Below are 23,661 nucleotides of genomic sequence, written 5' to 3' on the forward strand. Positions count from 1 at the left end.
GGCATGCAAAGTCAAAAACAAAACGGGGATGGCAAGCTGAGGCTTTGTGTGGCATGCAAATCACACCCGGACCAACCAGCTGCTGTGAGCTTATCCCCCACATCTTTGTGATTGACAGGATTTTTAAAATGTGTAGATTATAAATATTTATAATTGACTTAATATTGACTGTATTCTCTCTGTTTGGTTGAACTTGTATGGGGAAAAGGAAAAAAAAAATAAGGCTTCAAGAAAAAAAAAAGCTTTAATTTCTCAAAAAAGCACAATACTACAACGCAGTTCATCTGTAGCTCTGTCTTCACATAAATTACCCTCCCTGTGCGCCCCACAGTATGCATGTGAATGTTCAGTAGCCTGTTTTCCTCACTGAGAATAATGAGCATTACTTTGAATTTTCTGGAGTTGTCAGGTCTCCTTGAGAGTTCGACTGGTCTTGGAGAGGTCAGCGCACAGCACACTGTGAAGTCTGCTCGCCTTATAAAAGGTGACATTTGGAAACATGGGCCGGATCTCCAAAAATTACACCAATGAAAGCACAACGACCTCAGCCCAATCATGGCTGGGACAGGAGCCCAGTCTGAAGAAAGGGCAAATATTTAGAGTGGCGCAGCAGGGGCAGAACTCGCCCATTTTCGTTCCACTTGTACCCACTGAGCTACGCTACTGAGCATTTCAGCACCAGTGTGCAGCTGCAAGTGGCTTCCTATCCTCATGTCGCTTATAATCCTGTTGATAGCACACTGATTTCCTGTAAGCACTGGACTTGCAATCCGAAAATGTAGCCGATCTCAACAGCTTTCTTTATTCTGCTTTGGTTCTGACGAGAGGAGGACATTTTAAGACTTTCTTCTTGTTTTTGCTTATATTTTGCTCACATATCGAAAGACAACGATCCGCTGAGGACAACAAGGAAACAACTGACTCAAGAACGCCGAGGTGCTATCACACAGTCCGGCTCCAGAAGAGAAGCTATGGTTGGATGGAGGACAAGTGCAGGAAACACTGTGCCAGAGCAGAACTGGGATGGGCCCGACCTCTAAGAAATTGAAATAGCTTTTGGCCTTTGATTGAATTGCGCTATGTGAGCTCGCTACACTGTATAAGCCCTCTCTGTGTCTCTGTCTGTCTAACTCTCTTTCAGCTCCACATCAAAAAGGCCATCTGCAGTAAAAAGGCCAGCCAACACACCATGCGCTCCCATCTCATCCACAAGTTTCCTCTGCCCAGCATCCAGACACGGCACTGCCCACCATCTCATCAATTTTCCTCTTTGATTTAATCACCTGGTGAAACTAAAGTGGCATTACAAAGTTTTATTTTGCAACAGAATAAGTTTTTTTATCCCCCCCCCGAAAACTGAAACTACGTTAAAAAAAAAAAAAAAGAAGAAGTTATGATCAAATATAACAAAAAAGAAGTCTGTTCCCTAAAAATGTGGTGCCAAACAAACACACAAGGATTTATTTTATACTCTCAATAATGCAAACTGCTTTCAATCCCACAGAGCATTAGGATTTAAAGTGAGCATGAAACACAAACCCTTCAAGCAGATTAAATTTCAAATCAAGCAGGCCATGTAAATGATGTGGTGACAGGGGGCCCAGTGCAATTAGCATGCCAGGCTAGTGTTAAAGCAATTAGGCAAAACAGACGGCTAGAGCGCCAGGGCTAAGCAAGGGAAGGGAGGAAGGACGAACATTTCCATATTGTTCTTCAGGACATGAGTGCATGAGTGTGTGTGTGTGCGCATGTGTGTGTGTACAGTTTTGTTTGAGGTCGTTTGGCACTCGACTTGTTTGTGGATTTCTCTGAGGGAATCGGAGGTTAATGGGAACTAGACTTTGTTTACAGAAAGCCTATCCAGCCATTTTGGAGAGCAGTGGAATGAGTGTGTGTGTGTGTGTGTGTATATGTGTGTGTGTATGTAAATAAATTCTGTGTTTCTTGAAACAAAAAGAAAAAAAAGAAAAAGGAAACAGAAAACTCAGACTCTCATGTTGCTTCGGGGGAATCGCAAAAACATTTACTGGTAAACAAGCCCAGAGCGGAAACTCTGGGAACCACTTCAGGGAAAAAGCAGACACATTTGGGCAAATCTCTCAGGTGGAGCCATCAAAAGCAGTGTCGCCTTGTACACGGAGATGTGGCAGAAAAGACCACCTGGAGACGAGCGATGACATTCGTTTGAGCGTAAATTACCCAAACAAGCATGCCGGGGAATGGCATTTAATAGTTGATGTTTCCCCAGCGGGTAGAGTGTCGGATGCCTCTAATTCAAACAAAAGAGTTATGATTTACAAACACGACTGAAAACAAACACGCCGTACATGGCACGGTTAAGTTGTGTACGATGAAATACGGGCCTTTTGGGATGCAAAGTAGGGCAGCGACTCATATGTGTCTCAGCAATGTGGGAAGAACAGCAGTAATAATGAGGAGCAGGGTGTAAAAATAGGATTTTACTGTAGTGCCTTTAAATGTTATGTATCCACTGTGCTCTGTGCACAGTCCAGGCACACGAGAGCATACAATCATCTGATATGACCCAGTCTTTACATTTCACACAAAGCCACAGTATCACTCACGGCAGGTATCTCAATAAGAAAATAAAAAGGTTTTAACATCAGAGTTACCGGTAATCTTCAGATTTTGTTGTTGATTTATTTGCATTCTATCGAGAGGTGGTTCAAATATTCTGGGTCTGTGTGCATCTAAAATAGGGTAAAGAAAACGTAGAACAAATGTATTAAACAACAATGTATCAAGAACCAGTGACAATTATCTTGTAAATTGCAACCTAAAATGTAAAATGAATTTATGCAACGAAAATAACTACATAACTTGTACAAGGGTTACACAGACAGCATAAACCCACTGAAACCAAACTACTGGTATTAATCTGTATCTGTTTCACAATCAACAGGCGTCTGCAAGCGCAATGAAAGACAGGAAGGACGAATGACGAGATCAACAAGGAAGTGACACATGCCAGGCGCTCTGATATATGCTGACTCTCAGATTTTCGCTCTTTGTCTGGTGGCAGTCACATGTTTTTGAAGACATAAAGACAATATGTGAGTGACAAAAAAGTGTCTGTGTGTGTGTTTTCCTGTCATATCTCCCTGCCATTAGTGAAGTGAGTGTGTGACCTGACCAACCAGATGAGAACACAAGCCAGGACATGTTCAGGAGTGAGTGTGTGTGTGTATGCCAGGGGTTGCTTAGATACCACTTCTCTACAGTGTAATGAGGTGAAACCTAATTACAGAAATACATGTGCATTAAGGAAAGTAAATAATAAACTTCATCTCAGGAAAACCTGATGAGCCATCAAGCACACCAAAGACAAACAAACTTGTACAATAAAGGTAAAGTTCTTGTCTATGTGTTTTTCATACAGGAATTAAAATGGCCTATCTAGACTCCTTACAGGATTAAAAAATGCCATTATGCAACCATGAAAATAAATGTAATCACAGCAGGAGAATCACAAAAATTTGTAATATCCCTCTTTTGCTATCACACATTTTGACACTGCTACCAATGATTAATGTGCGCCAAAGAAATGCAGCTCATGGTTTAACCCCCAAAGAGAAATTTCCTCTAAAACAGCCTTAATGTACACAACTCAATTAACTGAAATTAAAGATTAAATGGATTTTCCAGAGACTGTACTAATTAGTTCCTGTTCAAGTCACCGCCATGAATGTATGCTGTGTAGTACAACCCATCAGACTATGTAGCGCCATATGGTCGACATGGCCTATGGGCTTTGTGAGAATTACTTCATGGAGAGAGTCCAAGCCAAGCAGGTGAAGCAGTGTTTTGGTTTGCAGCGTAGCAGCAGATTTTATAGACAGTGAGGGAGACACAGAGCGCATTCTTCTATGAGTTCAAAAGTGTGTGGGGGAACAAGTCTTAAAGAACATGCTACATGAGAAAGTTTGCTTCAGGCTGAATGGACAGAGGCAGGAAGACAGTAAGAAAAACAGACTGAGCAACAACACAGTGAAATCTGGCTTGCAGCCAAGTGAAACAAATGACATGATGCAGCTGATGACTGTATCCTAGTAACACAAAGCACAAAGAAAGAGAAAGAAAAAAAAAACAACAACATGAATACAAATCATTCCCTAACTGGGTAATTTTCCCTCCACAACAGGAAAGATGACATATATTTTTTTACACTACACAAAGCATGCTGACAAGCTTGATGCTAACTTTTTAGCATGACAGCTTCGACTTTTACCAAACATGTTAGTGCCTAACCTTGGTTGTGAGACCTTTAAGTGACTAAAACACATGAACACTGAGAGACTGCTCATTACTCATCAAACTGGCTGGCAGTGCGGACTAAAAGCAACCTGGACAAGCACGGAAATGTTTCTTATAAGGCCTGAAGACCAACAGGATTTCATTTCACTGACTCGGCTACAAAGACAAATTTGCAGTGTTAATTAACTAATTGCGGAAGATTCAACAGTGACTTACTTGTTACCAAAGGTTCCGCTTTACAAGGCCTTCGTGTCGCACATCCGTGGGGAACAGGTAAACAATGGTTTACTCTTTACACAAATCTCCAAGAGTTTTCTTCCTCTTCTTACTTTTCTTCATGAAGACATTTTGTCATTGCAGGAAAACCACGGGTGGAGCTGGACATCAAGCCATGCCAGTCCAAGCAAGCCCAGCATGCATCACACCAAGCATCAAGAGAGCAAGAAAATGTTGTCTTTGTTAACTTGACAAATCCCTACTGTGATGTCAAAATGTCTGCCTTGAAAATTCCCCAGCAGCTATCCAATGCAGAATTTGCCAAATAAAATTTCACAACAATATGTCACAATGTACAGTCACAAAAGTGTCTAGTGTATCAATAAGCTATGATTTTGCCGTCACTGATGAGGATCCCATGCCCAAATATGCTGGTAGTTGCATTTCACATTTGTTTTTCTTCTGACTCAAGTGCTGAGTGAGGACACAACACTCTTTATACACTCTCAAGTACAATTACAGTACTGTTTATGAGGCACGAAAGAAGCCCATTTGAGTCCTAGTCAGCTCTCTCTCAGTAACTACAAAATTGCGGGGTACTGTACACACAAATGTCCTGGGGTGTAACAAATCACTGTGATTACACATCTTGAATTTATGCCCATTTACACATAGAACCATCCCACAATGACCAAAACCATCAAGTCATCACCTTGCACAATATCGTGCAATTTGTCAGCTTGACTTGATAGAAGTTTAAAACTGTATTTGTGGTCAACAATATTGTCGTGGTAAGTCTACTGAATGGTCTCTGACTTCGAGCTGGAGCATCCCATAATGAGCATGTAAACACTGTACCTTGGGGATGGAAAACGGCATATTTGAGTGTAAACCGATAATCATCTGAGAGTTCTGTGGAATTATTTTGGGGCTTGCATGAATGTTTTATGACATGAAATGCCCATTTTAACAAGGAATTTCTGCAGTTGGAGGCATGGTGTGATCCCACGGTGGAAGCAGAGCAACCCATTTTATCCATCACCACACACTTTGATTATACAATTCTAACAGGAGTAGTATAATGTTACACACTACAAACAAGCAAGAATACAGTGAAATATACACTCCAACCGGAGCCTGGCAAGACTGGCACGATTTGTGGAACAAAGTTTGGTCAAATTATACAAGAATCAATCTCAGGTGCAGTCGGAGAGGGGAAGAGAGTGGATGTTTGCCTTCACCTGTCACACGCAGCCCTTTCCTAATTTCCAGACTATCATGAACAAGGCTCAGGCTCAGAAACAAAGGGCCCGCTAACAAAGCTTCCCATGGAGAATTGGCTGCGGTCTTGGTTGCTATTTACATACAGATGCATTGGTGAGAATTTGCATAATGTTTTTTGTAGATGGGTGCTCAGGGGAGCAGCATTGTAACATATTGGTGCCTAATGAACTCTGAAAAAAATTGATTTTCCACAGAGTAAATTAAGAAATGCATTATAGCTGTTAAAGCAATCTTGGGGGAAATCGGAGCCTTCCTCTACTAAACTAAGCTTGATAAGTAATAAATTACATGTTACACTTATTTGCTTTAATTCATGGTAATTTTGCCCAATTAATGTATCACTGTGGTTCTGAAGGCAGCCACTGGAGATTTAATTATTTATTGGACTTTGGTGTGTATGTGCTTGCGTTGTATTGTTGGCAAATGATGTGTGTATGAATATAATAAAGGAATGTTTGTGGATATTGTGTTGTAGAACATAAAATTGCATTTGTATTTGCAGGTTTCTGCTGTAGTGGTAAATGCTTGTATGTGTGTGTGAGCGTCTATCAGCAACAGAGTCAAATTCCACGTCTGCCGGGACTTCCTGACAGAAGTCTGATTGTCTGCGGCTGCAGATTCTCTCTCTCTATCTCGCTCTCTCTCTTTCTCTCTTCCTGACCCTCACACACACACTCGGACGAGTTTTGGCTGCCTTCCTCCCCTTCCTTCCTTCCTTCCCCTCCCCTCCAGTCCCTTGCTAGCTCACAGGGTGAGTCATTGTTTACAGGCCTTTCACTCTGCTGTCCTATCACTGCCACTCCTGACGCTACTTTTCCATTCAATCAGAGCCCCTGCATGTGGTGACATGACACCAGGTCAGGCCTCGCCTTTCTTCCCTGAGACCCGACAGTCAGCTTCGGTCCACATGACTATTTGATTGTAACCGGCCACAGCTTTTCACCACTTTCAGCCTATGCTTTAGGCTGGATCCTTTGTGAGCGGGTTGGGGCTTCAGTGTGCTGCTCAGGCATTTCTGCTGGGATTAAACCTGTGACCTTCCACATCCTAACTAACCACCTATTAATTGAAAAACACAACAGAGAGCAAATTTCTAAATATGAAATAAGTAGAAAAAGTCATATTTAACAAAATGCAAAGGGGAAATTGTGACACATTACTCTTATCTGAATATCAACTTCCATATGTACACACACCTTATTGGAAGAGGGAATGGAACGCCAGGCTCGCTGCTGAGTGTTTCTATCCGTAAGTTTGGCGAAGCAGCTGGAAAAATTTACTGTTGAATTAGCCTTTTGTTTTAGCAGGCTGTAGCAGAGAATAGCCCTCTGTTTCCCTCCTCATAACCTGCCACTGAAGACATTTCAACAGCAGAACTTGACACGACTATGCGCAATCAGAAACTAAATGCAAATGCGAGTTGCACGACGGACATCGGCAAGCACAACTGTAAAACACACAAACAAGGATGACATGATGGCTTAGTTACCCATCATCCAGTTGTCAAACCTCATAGGAATTAGAAGGAGTTAACGCTACTTTGTTTCTCTCCCCTTCAAGTACTCCCTCTACCCCTGGACTCACTTCTGAGGCATCCACTAAGTATCCACCCTCATCACGCCAATATTAAAAAGCTTAGCTGGTGATGGTTTTTCAAGTAAATTAGAGAAAACAAAATCTCTCAGATTAGTCAATTAAGTGGCACATTAGCCCGAGACTTAATTAAAAGATAGCGGGGCATACAGTCTTTAAGGATATTGAGAGGCGACGGGAGTGTTTAAACAGCAGATTGAACAAATGGCACTTATTAAAAACTTGACTGTGAGTCACTTGACACCTCACATATCCCCTGCACCTTGAGCTACATAAACAGAGTGTCAACTCCCTGGGTTCCTGCTATGCAAATCTCGCGGATGAGGCAAAACGAGAAAGCGCACTCGTCACGCAGCACCCCCGCCTGGAACGTCAAGATGCCCTCCTACAATCAGCGGCTTAGCAACCACAGCAACCGGAGCAGAAATGTAGCATTTACTATCGCACACTTTTCTTTCAAACTACACCATTTCTGGATGGCTGTTGCCAATGTGTCTGAAGGCCAGGGGAAAATGAAACTTAAAAAGTAAGTCGAGGTTATAATGCATCTCTTGCCTGAACACAGAAAGTGTGTTAGTAGGTTTTTTTGGCAAAGAAAATTTATTCACACGAACACAAACCCCTTCCAAGATAATGTGTGCGTGCGTGTGTATGCTTAATGTCAACCTCTCTTTGAAAAGCATCCTTAATTAAACCTTTTGTTCTTCCAAAATGACAAAAAAAAAAAACAGAGCCTGGGTGAGCAAAAGGCAGTTATTGTGTCAAGAGTGCCAAGACTGAAGAGCAAGGTACACTAAAACATCACAGTTCACTGCTCGTGTTGCCATCTCAGCGTCACTTTCTATCCGGAACAATGCGACAGCTGACAGCTCGCACCCAAGAATTATCACGCTAAACTGAATTATTTCTGCCACGTGTTAATTTATTAACAACCTGTGCATGCTCTAATGTAGCCTGCATTTGCATATACATTTTTAACCTGCAAGCTCAACTGTCTTGAATATTCTTTTGGGGAGAGATGAGAATATTTCAAGCTGCCTTTTGTTGCACCACGAATGAATTTTGAAGATCGAGGTGGGAAAAAAAAAAAAGGAAGAAAGACACATAAATCTCATACGTCCGCAGGGCACGTATTCTTTAAGGGCAGATATCTGCACCTCATCACCCTGCAACATATGAGATGTGGCATCTCCGATCTGAGGCCTCCTCCTCCTCACTTGTTCTGCCCGTATCTTGCTCCCTCTCTCTCTCCATCTGTCTCAAAGAGGCACCTATGCCTGCTTTCAAATGCCTTCAAATACTGTGAGCTGGCTTGTTTAGATGGGCTCCCCGGGACTTTTCTGTTAAAGAAGAGCAAACATACAGTATTAATAAGTGCCAATGAACTATTCATATTTGGCTTCAATGCACTAGATGCAACTGTGAATACTCCCAGATGCGTCTCGTGGATTTTAATATGTAAACTTGTCTCTGTTTGTGTTTTTAAAGTTGCGTTTTGTACGTTAAAAAAGAAACAACAGGTTAGATGTTTATTTAAGGAGCGGCCATGTTCTAACAAAGCACCCAGATATATGAGAGTGTGTCACTTATCACCTGACATATAAACAAAGACGACAGAAGAAAACAGGTATCTGGGTGGTAAAGAAGAAAAAAAACCACACTGGCACTCTGTTGCCTTAAGAACCTCCTCGGCTTGCCCCAGATGTACCGTCAAGCATGCAGAGAAAATGACACATCCCACCCAGCTAACCCACTGCCACTCAATATCACAACAAAAGTTGTCTTTAGAAGTCACTGATGAATTTATAAAAAAAAAAAAGTAATGCATGTTATACTCGCGACATTTGCGTTCATGTTAACATCTGCACCAAAGTTCTGTTTATCCAATGAAACTTAAAGGAATAGTGCATCCTAACAACTTCTGCAAAGCACAATTAAATTACTAAGAAGAATGCATTTTTTGTTAGCTTAGTTTATTTTTGCCCTCAAAGATATAAAATATAGTTGCGTGCATTTAACTTTGAACCTTTTTATTCATAAAATATTCAACAGCAACATTTCTTTCCATAATCACTGCAATTTAAGATAAACCTCATTGTGAACCTCAGTGTGAAGAGTTCTAACTGGAGCTACTTTCTACTAAAGAAATAGTCCCCATAAAAACTGTTTTGAAGAAGAAATGAGGACACTGATTCTGACAATCTGTGAGCTGATTCTTCTAAGAGTTTTCTCTCTTTTTTCAGTTCTGTGAGCACCACAAACAAAATCCCAGTCACCCTCACTGTATTGGCATGGATACATAAATTATAAAGACAGATTATTCAGAACCTGCACAAATAAAGCCACATCTATATCCATGGTAAGAAAGCTCTCGAGGTAAGTGACAAAATGTGTTCTACTTTTCCATAATTTGGATGTATGAACCCATTGAAGCTTAGTCCCAAAGCACAAAATGAACCTATGCTTATATACTATCACTTGCATGTGCTAATGGAATGCATGAAATAGTGCTTAATTTACTCCATATTACACACGTTAATTTACACTTGAGGAAGTACTCTTCCGGATGAGGATGTGAGCAGGTGTTGCTGATGCACACCTGTAAAACTTTCCAATTCCCGGCGGCATGTGTACGAAACATCCCGCCAACGCCTAGTCACCCTCTTTTTAATCTGCGCTGCACACTACACACCATCACAAACACAGTGTCGCAGAGGCAGTTTGTTGCTGAACGGCGTGTAAACAAAGATGCAACAGGAGATGTGTTTATTTGTAACAGACGAAACAATTAAGGACACCTGACAGGCAAATAAAAACATGTTGAGGCAAAGCATCTGGCAGCATGGTGTGTGTGTGTGTGTGGGGGGGGGGGGGGGGGGGGCTTCTAGAGAGAAGTCTAACAACCCAAGACACACTGTACAGCAGGAAAAAAAAAAAGATCAGATCTGAGAAACAATTAAAGCTTTGTTTATTTATTAGAGGAAAAGAAGAAGTTTTCCTGAGAAGATGGGAGGAAAAAAACAGGTGAACATGCCTTGTTTGATCTTGTGTTTTTGCCTGTTGTTAGAAAGCATCTTAGAGACAACCTATTTTTGTGTGTGTGTGTGTGTGTGAGAGAGAGAGAGAGAGAGAGAGAGAGAGAGAGAGAGAGAGAGAGAGAGAGAGAGAGAGAGAGAGAGAGAGAGAGAGAGAGAGAGAGAGAGAGAGAGAGAGAGAGAGAGAGGCTTTGCCTGTCACTCATGTTAACTCAATGTGAAGAGGCTGCTCCAAGCGGAAAGTTGAGTCCTATATATTTGCCACAATGGCTGGTGTTATTAAGACCTTGATCCGTGTTTTCTTTCTGCATGGAGGGAGGTAAGCTACTAGATGCTGCCTCTCTCTCTCTGGGCGTGGTGGCTGGTTTAAGAGACACACACACACACACTCTGACATGCTTGCTCTGTAAACATCCATTTTTCAAACCACTGTGAATGTTCCATTTTTGCTAGTTTTTATGCTCAACTGCAAGCACTTTTGGCAAAAGCTGTGAAAAATAAACATGGTTTGAGGTACAAAAAGGCCTCTTTTGATGTCAAAAGTACATAAACAGTCTGATGCATAAAAAATAGAGTATTATGAGACAGAGCAATCTTCTTTCTCTGCCAGTTTGAACTCACTTGGCAGTACTAGAAAATCTAAGAAAATTGTTCAAGAAAACCTACCGATCAAAATCCAAATTGCAAACGACGCTTTCATTTCAAGAACAAATATCTCAGCATGTTTCTATATAACACAATTGAGCAGTTGACTCAATCATAAAACATATCCCGCTCTGTATGTGGTTGTAAATGCTAAGATAAACTGTTAACAGAACAAGCAAGGCTGCCAAACAACCTGCCAATCACATGTAAGATTCAGATGACTGGAGGCCAGCCGAGTCCGCGTTCATCTAAGTGATGTTAAGAACAAACAATCAAAAGTGCTGCTCGGGAGACCGCAACACGTCCACATCAGCAAATGACATGTAACAATGGTGACATCTAATTTATAGCTCAAGGAGCGTGTACAAGCAAATAAACAGGCATCCCTGGTCTGCACGTCCCTCTCAATTTGCCTCTCACACGCTCCATTGCCTTTCAGACGGAGGGGCGGAAGGAAAATAGAAAAGTTGAAAGTGCACAACTTCAGCTGATGTCTTATTTACAGGTCCAACCTCTCTGGAAACCCGTGCAGGCACCCGTAATACCTCCCCAAACACAAGCGCACAAATAAAAATATTCCACCTGCACATGTAGTTTGAACTGGGGGGAGGTGGGGGTGAGGAGTGAGGGGATGTTTTCAGCACTGTCAAGGAAGAAAGGAAAGGATTTAAAAAACATCTCAGCCTCTCTTCTCCCCTTTCTTTCCTCCTCAATTCCTGTGTTGTCTGAGGCAGATGTTGTCGGCGCAGACTTCATGGGGGCACGACACGTGGCGGAAACTTTGAACCTCACCGTGCCCCATTCCAGGAGGTTTTCAAGCTCCAGCGTCGTGATCTTGCCGACTGCCACGTTATCCTTGCATCGCTGTGGCGACGCCTCCAGGTAACAAGGAGATTAGAAGCAGTCAGAGGCCCATGTAGCACAGCAAAGCTTTAGCAAAAGGGGGTCTTTAAATATTTAAGGTATGAGTACGATCACACATCGTTACTCTAAGAAGAGAGGGGGAACAAAGAACACAAATCTTTCACTTGGAAATCATTTACATTTCCGTTCTGAGGCAATTTTTGAGTGTTGAGTTTTATTGTATAAAAAGCAAACTTAAACAACATGCGGCACTTCCTGCTGACTACAAATAAACCAAAAAATAAATCATTTTTCATCAGCATTCTGTCACTTCTTATGCATTTTTTATGCACTTTCCATGTAGGCAACCACATCAATAATTTGTGCGACAGAAATGATAAGCAAACAAATAACATGCGGTGTAAAAAGGCAGGCTTCTTCGGCCTCTTGTCAAAATCAATTAGATTCCTCAGGTAATGACCCTATTTGCATTGTAAACCAGGTCCTTGTGAGAGAGGGCTAATGGGGCCACTACCTGAGGAGACTAATTGAAAGTGACATCACTTGAACTCTTTTTTTTTTTCTTGCACAGCCATCTGAAAGATCGTCTCATCTTATTTTAATGTCATGCCACAAGTCTAAACAGCGAGGTCGAACCTTTTCAAACTCTGACACAGGTGAGGAAGAGGAGAAGGAATTTAACAGTGTAGCGGCAAACTTCTGGGTGAACTGCTTTAGTTTGTGACAACCACAAACAGTATTATGTTTACAACCCATTAGCACACATGTCATAATGCAACAATGCGTGTAATTTTCTTGGTGTGCTCAGGGATGCTGTCAGTTATTGTATCTGTATTATTTCCCCACTGCAGGACTAATAAAGGCCTCTCTTATCTCATCTTATCTGATCTTAATGACTCACAACACAATATTATAAATACATCAAAATGGATCACATCCATGCTAACAGCCAGGTAATGAGGGCTATTATGGATCCTATGGATTGACAGGAGACTGGGGGAGGAGAAGAGCCAGTAACAAAAAGAAGCATCGATGTTCCATGCGGGGGGAAAAAAGGAAAAAAACAGATGGTGAATAAAGAGAGGTGTCACATCACTGCCAACCCCTCTTGTCCTGCCGAATTAGTCATATTATATGTAATTATAATATGATGATAATCAGCACACAACTCTGTCCAATATGAAAATGAAGCAAACACCATTAACGTAAGAGTCTGCTTTTTTTCCCCCTCAAATCCATCAACAGCAAAAGCAGTAATCTGTTCATGTGGCCAAGGGCAGGAGACTTTCATTTTTCTGAGTGAAAGAGTTGTATAGCACCCAATTGAGCAGGAAGAAGGGATGGAGGGATGGATGGATGGATGAATACACAGCTAGTCACAGGACATGGCCACCGCCATACTCCTAATTTATTTAATATTGTAAGAGAAATGACCTTGGGATCAGAGAAGTGCTGAATTTCTCCCCAGACGGCAAACAGAAACAATGGCGCCGTCCTAATTGTGACATTACAATCCTGCACACAGCGAGCGATCAGAGGGGGATTGATTAGAGGAGTGGAAAGGTGGACGACTTTGTGAAAAGGTCACTGCACACTCTACCTGGAGTTTTTTAATATCTCCAGCCTTCTGTCTCTGCTGTGAACGTGGAATAAAGTGAAAGTAAGAAAAGAAAAAGAAAAAGTACAACTCCTGTGTGATTACAGACTTTCTGGACAGTGATATTTTCCCCAAAGCATTAATGAAATAAGATGGTAATTTCCTGGGGCCAGGGTGTATCCAGGCAGAAAATGATAAAAGGAAATAAAGATAGAATGGAAGAGTGAGTGGGGGGGGCTTCCTCTCTGCTCTTAAAGCAAGGGGGGCGACATGGAGGTTAATTGAGGGGTTAACAGGGGGTGCTGTCGGCTGAAGGTCAGACTGCTGTTCCAGCCAGCGGGAGGTCCCTGCTCCCCGTTGACCTCACTGAGTGTTGTTGGCCATGTTTCCATGTTAGCGCTAACGCTGCTGCCAGGTGAGCACCCTCACTAATAGAGAAAGGACCAGAGGAGGAGGGCTGTGCAACCTGGAGGTGTGAAGGGGGCAGAGGGTTACACATGTGGTCACCATGAAACTCACACTTTCTTCTGCACGGCAGCCACATTCGCAAGAAGAAAAAAAAACAAGGAAATACGACTCACAAGTCTCCCATTAGAAACATGCAGATCTGACATTATAATTCAAGACTGCAATGTCCTAAACTGATTGTTGTAACAAACGCACATGTTGCATGATCTCAAACAAGACTAAAGGTACTCTGAATATAGAGGATGGAAAAGGAAATTGACACAAAATCAACAGCAGTAGAGCCATCCTTTACAAAAAGTAGAAGAACATGGCAACAGCTCCTGTAACCAATAGTCTTTAATTTGCATTTATTATCAGGACTTCAGCTAGCAATTATTTTTATTACTGACCAATCTGCTTAAGAGTTTCTTGACCGTTTGCTGAACAAACATCAGAAAATAGCAAAAAATGGCCATTATAATTCCCCAAAGCCCAAGAATATGTATTCAATATATCATCAGATGTGACGAAAAGTAAAATATCCTAAAATCTGAGAGGCTGGGACCAGCAAATGTCTGCCATTTAGTTATTATTAACCAAATAGTTGAATTTTTTGTCAATCGTCTAATTTCCGAACAGACTAATTGCTGTAGCTCTGTTTGATATAATTAATAGAATATTTCCAGTTGTTACTGTGAGCTCTCCCTACTGTCAGGTGGATGTGTGATAACAACTGTCTGAACCTTAGAAATTAAAACGTGCAGTAAATTAGTCAGTGGACTGAGTGTTCAGGCATGCATCAGTAACAGTCAAGGAAAAGATTTTCATGGGACAACAGTGTCTTCAATAGTGTTAATGCCCTTGAGTCTGCCATACAAAATGTAAATTCTAACATGTCAAGATGCAAGATGTGCAAGAGAGGAATATTTTACATATTATGACTTCTGTAGGGCTATTAATGTTGTGAAACTGTCACACTTTGGTTGAGTTTAGGAAACAAAATGACTTGGATAGTTTTAGGATCAAATAAAAAAGCTGAATTTGAGAACATCTGCTCACCAACACGAGGCTCAAACCCTCGTCTCATGGGGAAAAGTTCTGTGTTTGACCCATACAACCACCCCGATTGCCTTCCTTCTTGGACTTTACACTTTTAAAATACACTAGAGATTCGCCTCCAGCAATGACACTCGAGGGGTAACCACAGCACTATACTCAGGAGCACAGGAGTACAGGGACATTGTAAGTGAGAACACACCGGCTACTCTAAAGACTGGAACATGGACGCATGACGTACTGTTAAAAAGAAGTGTGCAAAACAATAATCATATACTTCTTTGGTAATGTTTTATTTTTTAAAACAATTTCTCTTTGAGACTGAACATGATGTATAAAACTACTAAAATGAGTTGTGAACTCCAAGTTCAGAAATGATGCATTGAGAGGAAAATGAGAAGAATCTGTAAGGCACAGAATTAAAAGAAGGAACATACAACAGTATAGTAGAAGAGGACAACCACTGTAGCTACATGTATACACTTTTCCTTTTTAGATAAATTCTTCACATTATCTAGATAGTGTTTTCTTAACACTCTTTAGCCCGTAACAAACTTGTGGCGCGAGTTAATCACAAACATTAAAATGAGGTTTACTTTCTGCACATTATCTACTACAGAGGTGCCTATCCAACCTTCTTCTACACAATAACAGTGCGTCATTAAGACGAGCTGTACATGACAGCACATTATCTTTGTTGGTGTTAGGAAGGGACATTTTTTTGTTACCATTTAGCAAGCAGTGCTAATGAGGGCCAGCATTAAGTATCATCACTTAAACAACATCAAAGCGGATCTCCGAGACAGGGAAATGACTCCATTGGTGATTCACCACAAACTCATCCCGAGATACACAGAATTAAGAAGCAGAAAAAAAGGAAAAGAAAACTGCCTTTACCCTGCATTAGTTTACCATTTCAACATGACAGCTCATGATTCCTTTTTTGTATTTTGAGCCACTGGGCTTGATACCCGAAAGCCGCTTATACAGCGACCAAGGTCACCATTTTTTAATTTCTTATCAAGCCTTTCATGCACAGAGTGCAGTTTAACAAGTCATACTTACACACTATGTATATAATACAGCATCACAAAAAAGACCGGGTACCATATGCAGCTGACACAGTCTAAGCATTGATGGGTAACATTAGGGGAGGTCTCCTATAGAAATTAAGACACAAGGTGCACACTTTAAATTTTAACATTGCAGAAAATCGCACAGTGAAGTTGGTCACAACCTTTATTCTGTTAAAAATGTGAGTATCTGCACTGTAATTCCAGTAAATCCAAGGTTCCAAATACTGCCATATCAAGAGAGAGATGAGAATCTTTTGTACAACATGTTTTCATAGGCCTTCCAGTATTTACCAAACAATTAAGAGCTTAAGAGCAATTTTGTGCAGATTTTCCCTCCAAAAAAAAAAAAAAAAAAAGCCTGAAATGTAGGCACCTTTGGTTTTACAAAGTAGCAGATTATGTTATTCACCTTTAATAATAATTCACCAGTTTCAACTGTTCTACAGTGCTACAGTAGATTTGTGTAAATGAAAGTCTGTGTCGCAAAACTACAGTATGCAACTCGGAATGTGTCACACGAAGCTTTTACAGCATTGCACAGTACACTAAGATCGCAACACTCAGTTTTTGAGCATTAAAAAAAACTTACTGAATGTCATTGCTTTGTTTAGTGTATGCAACATGTCTAGTATCAAAATGAACAAAAAGAGGCAAGATACAATTAGACAGTATTCCTGATGTAACAATTAAATTTGTAAGGCGCTGTGATAATACTTTTTATGCAAAGGATAGAATATTCAACAGATAAAACTTTATATACGCTGAAAATCTAACTCACATGTTCCTATATGTGGAGTTACTTGCATCCGCTGCTGAGCTGGTTTTGATGGAGAGGCCCAGTGTCAAAATACGTCTTTTAAAGCATGCTTTACTCAAGCTTACACACACACACACACACACACACACACACACACACACACACAGTCTGCTGCTAAGTTCAAAATGACAGCAGCAGCAATTCCTTCCATTCTTCTGTCCAGGGTCCAGTTATCCGATCGCAGAGGCACCCTGGTCAACACCAGCGCATGTCTCCCTATGTGGGGAAGCAGATGCCACAGCACTCCATACAGATTTCGAGGCAATCTGAGGACTCGCAGCAGGCATCCATGATGCCACAGTCCATGTCACAGGGGCAGTTGCAGTCGTCGCCCAAGTCATCGGTGCAGCAGCAGCAGCAGCAAGCCTCCGATGTGCATGCCCCGCACGAGGCCTGCGCCACCACCATGTTGCAAAGTGTCAGGAACTCACAGAACAGGCAGGCCAAGATGCAGTGGACGCAGCAGTCTGAGTCAAAGTCAGCCAGGACGATGAGTTGCAAGTAAAATAAGCATATGAACAAAATAAATAAATCAAGAAGAACAAAAACACAAACATGAAACACAGAAATATACAAAATAAAAGGGATTAAAATGTGAATACACTAAATTTGATGTTCACTTAAATTAGTACGTATTGATGAAAACTGTGCAGAGTAGAGTAAGTGGGGACTTGCATGCTCAGCAGGCTGACAGGTGGCACGGAGCAGGTAAGTGGTAAAAGGGCGAGGGCTAACTAGGCAGGGGGGCTAAAGGAAGTAGGAAAAATTCAAAGAAATGAATTCCTCTCCTGCAGTTTTGATTAACGGACTGTTAAATAATTGTGGCATTATCATGCAAACTGCCAGGTTGATCACACAAAGATGATTAGCAAAGTCCAAGAGTCTCCCCCGGTAAATAGGTGGATTAATGCTGGCAATGCTCACACCTCTGATTAACATTTAACCTCCTCACAGACCTTCTTTAAAGAGCCAGTGGCATGTTTCAGCTTGTTGTTTCACAGCAATAAAGAGTGCCCCTTTAAATTACCAATATATCTATTAACCATCACGTATCTGTTTTTCAATGGCCGAATTAGTTGCTCCTGTGCTATACAGATAATGAAAAGAAGCAAATTTAATTTTGACTTAGAAACTTACACTGACACAGTATTTTAGTTATTTTAGTTTAGTTTAAGTTATCTTCCAACTGGTTCATTTTAGAGTAAATCTCTAAATGTAACATTGGTTAAAATAAAGTGGGGTAAAAAGTGTTGGTACGCAAAATGAGATTAAATACAAAACAGAGATTGCAAGCCACAGACAGGCTGCCGCACTAATAAGAGATAAAAGTAAACCATTTATGTTGTCATCAATCATGCAGCTCCACACCACAACTTCTGTAGCTGTATCCAAGTCACTACATCATGCTAAATACGATTCCGTAAGTGCGTCTGGCATACACTCCTTGCAGCTGTCTCCCTTTTTGAACCAAGGCCAGCGCAGCACCACTGCTTTGGAGTGTTAAAAAGACATGATGTGGATGTATGCAGAAAAATAGCATTACAAACAGGCCACATTTGCATAACTTTCATCAGCCCATCTTGAGCTGTCAGAAGGGGCTGTTACTGATTGGGTTAGAGGGAAAGCGAAAGAAGGAGAGTGTGGAGGACGACACGGGAAGGCAAGCTGTGGACCGCTGGATGCTCATGTTTGATTAATCAAAGTAGAGGGGATTTTTTTTTTCTTCCTATTTTTGCGGTGCTCAGGGCTGTAGAGCTGACCAGAAACAGCTATCTGACTGTGATACAAACAAGATAGAGAAGCGAGCATGAAACGAGCAAGTGTGTGCGTGCGTGTGTGTGCGTTGTGCCTGAAGTTTGAATGCATCTTATTATCCTTATCTGAGGCCATAACACTGGCAGTGATGGAAGATGCATGACAATAAATCCTTCACTGATGAGCATTTAATGTGGACATGCAGTAAATTACCGTAATTACCGTGCTGCAAACATTGTAGATTTGTTTCATGTTGCAAAACAAAACTTATACCATATTTGAAACTGGCAGTGTACTGGCATCTGAGAGTGACAAAATGCCAGTGAGAACAATAACAACTGCCTGGCCACAGCTAAGCAAAACCTCAAAGTTCAGCCTAACAAACTTTGAAGGACCCAGAGGGTATAGACATGCCAGCATTCAGAATGTAACAGTAGACTGTGAATATGATATAAACACAGAATGTAGGCATTAAGCAGCGGCCAGCCATCTCAGCTATTCACTTGGATGTATAATTCAACACCAGCGATTAGTCTGGATCTTAGAGAATCCAGCAAGAAGGAGGGAAAAGGGGAGGGGTGGGGGGTGGGGGGTCGTATACTGTACACAAGAGAGCTGGACGCAAGGCACATCTCCATGAAAACAGAGAGAGGCAGACAGAAAGGCGGACAGAGACACTGAGTGAAACCAAGCAACAGACAGACATAACCGCACGCGCTGACACTGCTCCTGTTTAATGTCAGCGAACGGCGATGAAGCCCAGAGTTTGCAAGGCCAAGAACGGCGTCCGGAGCCTCTGAGGAAATAGTTTGAGACATCTGGAAAGCCAACATTAAAAAAAAAAAAAAAAAGGGGAGCAGCATGACACAAAACAAGCCGGATGAGCCTCAGAGCGGCAAGCTGTTGCAAAACATTCAAACTCACAAAGAGGAAGAGAGACGGCGAGATGGCTAGACAGAGAAAGATAAGAGAGAGATTGATTAGAAAAAGCCTTGGAGGACATGGGAATGCACAGAAGGCACACATGGGTAAAGAGGGCAGAGGATGTGCGCTAGATAGTGGAGGTCTACTACATGCACTTTAAAGCAGGTTTGTTTATAATACACGACTGAGGGAAAACTCAGAGTCGAAGGAGTAGTGCTTACACAACACATCGAGGTTTACAGCTTCGGCAAAGACTACGCTTGCGGCCTTGGCCCCAAATCTCTAAATGAGGATAAACCAGCTTGGAGGCCTTAACTGATTACACACAATTAACGGGAAAAAAAAAAACACACTGTAGATGACAACAGTTGAGACATCCCACCCGGCTGAACAAAAGCAGTGTGGTAAATGACTCCTCAGAAGCTGTGGCGTTATCGCAGATTGGCTACGGTGCCAACGGCATGTGCCAAGAAACACAGGGAGCGGCAGGATCCCCAGAGCTAGCTCCTGCTAGCTTACGCCTTTTATTTCCTGTGTTCAGGGGGCTGTTTAGGAGGCTAATTTCACAGGCAAACAGATTATGTTAATCCGTGTAAACATTCAAACACCACAGCTTGGCTGTTTTCCGGGGGGAAATAAATAGTTGAGAGCGAACATATTGATTCTGAGAGCTCTCGCGTCTGCAAATAAGCAACACAAAAGCCATAATGAGACAGACTTGTTGAGCTGCTGTTGTTTTTTTTGTTTTGTTTTTCTGCACCCTCCTTCTTCTTTTATGCTCTTTACCAATTAAGATGCTGAAAACATGACATGTCTGTGATATATCTGGTGGATGCATCCCTCCCTTTCTCATGATGTGTGGATGTACACGCATGTCTTCTTGTTTTGTTCTGCCTGCAACTCAATCTGATGCATATTTCACATAGAGCATCATAAAATAAAGATGTGACTGTCCAATTTTCTCCTTCGATTAATGTTATATATCAACCTGACTATTGTGAATCTACACACAATAGAACACATATTTCACATCTTTTTTTTTTTTTCATTTTCACCTTATAGTAAAAGTCCGCATAAAAGACAAAACAGCGAAGGCCTTGAGCTGGATAAATAGGTAGAAACTGCACATCTACTCTAAAGAAACATGCCTTAACCCTCAAACTGTCCATCCTGCAGAACACAGAGGGAACACATGCGTGTCCATGTACACAAGCACAGCCACAAAGTACAATAGCTGGAGGAGGGATGAGATGGGGCCCTGTTAATGAAGGCCAGGGTGGTGCTGACGGGATGTATAGAGAGCCAGAAAGGGCCCAGAGAGGTGTGAGGGGCCGTGAGGGGCCCGAAGAAGGCTGGTCACGTCTTTTAATAGGCACCCTGTGCTCTCAGGCCTCGTTAGACGGTCACACCTATCTCCCCAATGGAAGAGGACCAGCCAACCACCTTCATTACTGGACTCACCTCAGCCTTGCACCTGACAAAATGATGGCTTCCCTGCATGGCAAACGGACTCTCTGACTTGTTGTTAAAGAAAATAAAAGCCACAGGAGCGAGATAAGATGTCATTTGCTTGACGGGGGTGATAAATATGAGAGGTCATGTACTCCAATCATTAAAAGGTGAGAGAAGGTAAGAATTTATTATCAATTTCTTATAAAAGGTATTATTTCAGCAGTGCCTCCCAAGAATAGACCCCTCAACAGAGAAATCATTTTGATGATGTGTTTGCTTCTTATTCCGATCAGGTCAGACATGATATTTTTCTAAATAATGCAGCTACGCAGTACAGAATTGTTCATTTTATGAGACCAGGAACTGCTTGCTGAATTTTCTTCTCTCACTAATCTACTAATCGCTGCTTTTTTATGATATGGTAAAATGTAACAAGGTATAATAACAGTGTGTTCTTTCATGTGAGAAAAATAAGCACATAACAAAAATAATAAGTATATCATAATTATTTTCAAGTATTTTCAGGCAGTGCAATTCTGTGGCTTTGAACTCTATCTTGAGCAAAATTCGATTCCAGAGTCATCCCTACTGCCAAACGAATGAGTTTATGATCAACAGAAGGTGGGATGCAGACAGAAAAGCATGCAGGCAAACTAATGTTAGTATACGTATACTTGTGTGTAGGTTTGTGCTGTCATTGTTACCTTGTGCTTGGATACTCACCCTCTGGTAAAGGAGGCTTCTGTGACCCTGTCGAACTGCCTTTGCTGCGTCGGCTGCTGTCACTGTTGACCGACAAGCTGGACCTCAATTTCCTCTGCATCCTCTGAGACACGGGCATGGACGGCTGCTTCCTGGGCTGCTCTGTCGTCGTCGACGCGGTTGCCACTGATCTCATGCCAGGACCCGACCCGCCCGTGGCACCCACGCTGATGCTGGCACCGCAGGAGCATGTGCGCGTGGCCCCGGCCCCACTGATGCCAGGGTGGATTCCGTTGCCGTTACTCAGCGCGGGCGTGCCAGTGCCGTTGTGGAGAAAGCCATTTTGGTCCTTGCCAGCGTCCCCATCGGCGGGCTCAGAGGACACTGGCTGAGACTCAGACTGAGGTTGAGCTGGAGGGAGACATGAAGAAGAGAGGATTTCATTTTCTGTCATGTTTCATAAGTTGGATGTGCAGATTCAGCACTATTGCGTAAATCAGTATTTCAGGCAACTGGAGGAAATTAAGGCTTTTAATCGAAGAAAGTCAAGTAAAACTCAACAAAACAGAATTCTGCTTTGTTTATTACTGTTTATTCAGATTTGTGTTGCGAAAGCAAAGGGAAAAACCCTGTCAAATATCAAAACATAAGAGTGTGAAAAGGAACAAGTAGTTTACTTAAATAACTTACTTAATATTCGTATTGTCTATTTTTATGGAAAGAGAAGTCAATTCATCTTAGCCTTATGGTGGTAAACGCCTGATAATCCTATGACTTTATCTTAACTGAAAAGAACTTTGTTGGCACTCTGTGCACCCAGTACTTCATGCCTTTGACTCACATATGAAGTGGCTGTCGCTTGTGATGTTCAGCTCCTACAACCCGAACACACCACTCAGCTAAATCATTCTCAGCAAATCTTGCCACCATTTCCTAACATGATAATATCGATCATATGGCAAACATTTCAACCCGCAATGACAAGAGGAAAGCAGAGAGATACAGAAACCTTATATGTGACAGGTTCACAAAAGCCACTGCTGTAGGCAGACAGACGTTTGTGGGAGCAGTACCCAGGTGAGTTAAAACCGTGTGTGTGAGAAAGAGAGATTAATGCATTTAAAAGAGAAAGAGAGCCTGTGATACTGTGCATATACAAAATAGCTGCTGTCTGCAACAGTAATGATCTCCTTTCCTCTGAAAGCTCAGAGATGGCCTCAACTAGTCTTTCTAAGAGTATGTGTGACAGCCACAGAAAGTCAGGAGACAACGACCTGTCTGATAAGAAAGAAGGCGAAGGATGTGAGTGAGCAAAGGAGGTGGCATTTTACTGAGAGGAACACCTGCACATTCAGCTCTACTGGGAGTTACTCCTACATTACCTTCCCTCCACATCAGAGCCACTGTGCATGTGCACTCAGCGCCAGTGCATGGTTAACTTGAGTTTGTGAATTATTCATCTCTTCTTAAGACTGTCTGAGAGAACCACACTTTTTCATTTCTTCCTATGCTATACCTTCTGTATATACGTTGAACATACAGTATCTCCGCCACCAAAATCTGCCTTTAAAAAAAAAAAAAAAAAAAAAAGCTGTGTTGCACAGGCTGGAGAAAACATCTGCGGCTTTTTTGGCGTGTTTTACAGCTGTGCAAATATCAACAAATTTTCCAAAGTGGATGCAAACTTAATATAGAACTTCGCAATTTCTTTCCATTTCTGTTTTCTCCCTGTCAGCTCACCAACAAGTGCAATTACAGTTAACAAGAGAAGGAGAGAGTGTGGGAATCGGGGCCTCGCACTTTTTAACAACACATCACCCTGGGAGAGGCCGGACGTGAATGTGGATGTAAAACAAAGCAATTAAATACACACACTGGGTTTTGCCTTCTCCTCATTCAGGCTTCTGCATGCTGCTTTAATAA

At 41.9% G+C, this 23,661-nt stretch overlaps 1 protein-coding gene across 5 annotated transcripts in view; it reads right to left on the reverse strand.

The window, feature by feature from the left end:
- mdfic (MyoD family inhibitor domain containing) overlaps positions 1 to 23,661 on the reverse strand; it is a 112,973-nt gene that overhangs the window by 75,792 nt on the left and 13,520 nt on the right. For 3 of the 5 annotated variants that reach the window (XM_046379332.1, XM_046379330.1, XM_046379331.1), the window contains exon 4: positions 21,760 to 22,149. In XM_046379332.1, coding sequence (XP_046235288.1) covers positions 21,760 to 22,149 — 390 coding nt within the window. Of the gene's footprint in view, positions 1 to 15,285; positions 17,373 to 21,759; positions 22,150 to 23,661 lie in introns of those variants that run through there. The other 2 variants (XM_046379329.1, XM_046379328.1) reach the window with 1 other exon arrangement.

The sequence above is a fragment of the Scatophagus argus genome, chromosome 22, assembly GCF_020382885.2.
Source record: "Scatophagus argus isolate fScaArg1 chromosome 22, fScaArg1.pri, whole genome shotgun sequence".
NCBI lineage: Eukaryota > Metazoa > Chordata > Actinopteri > Scatophagidae > Scatophagus > Scatophagus argus.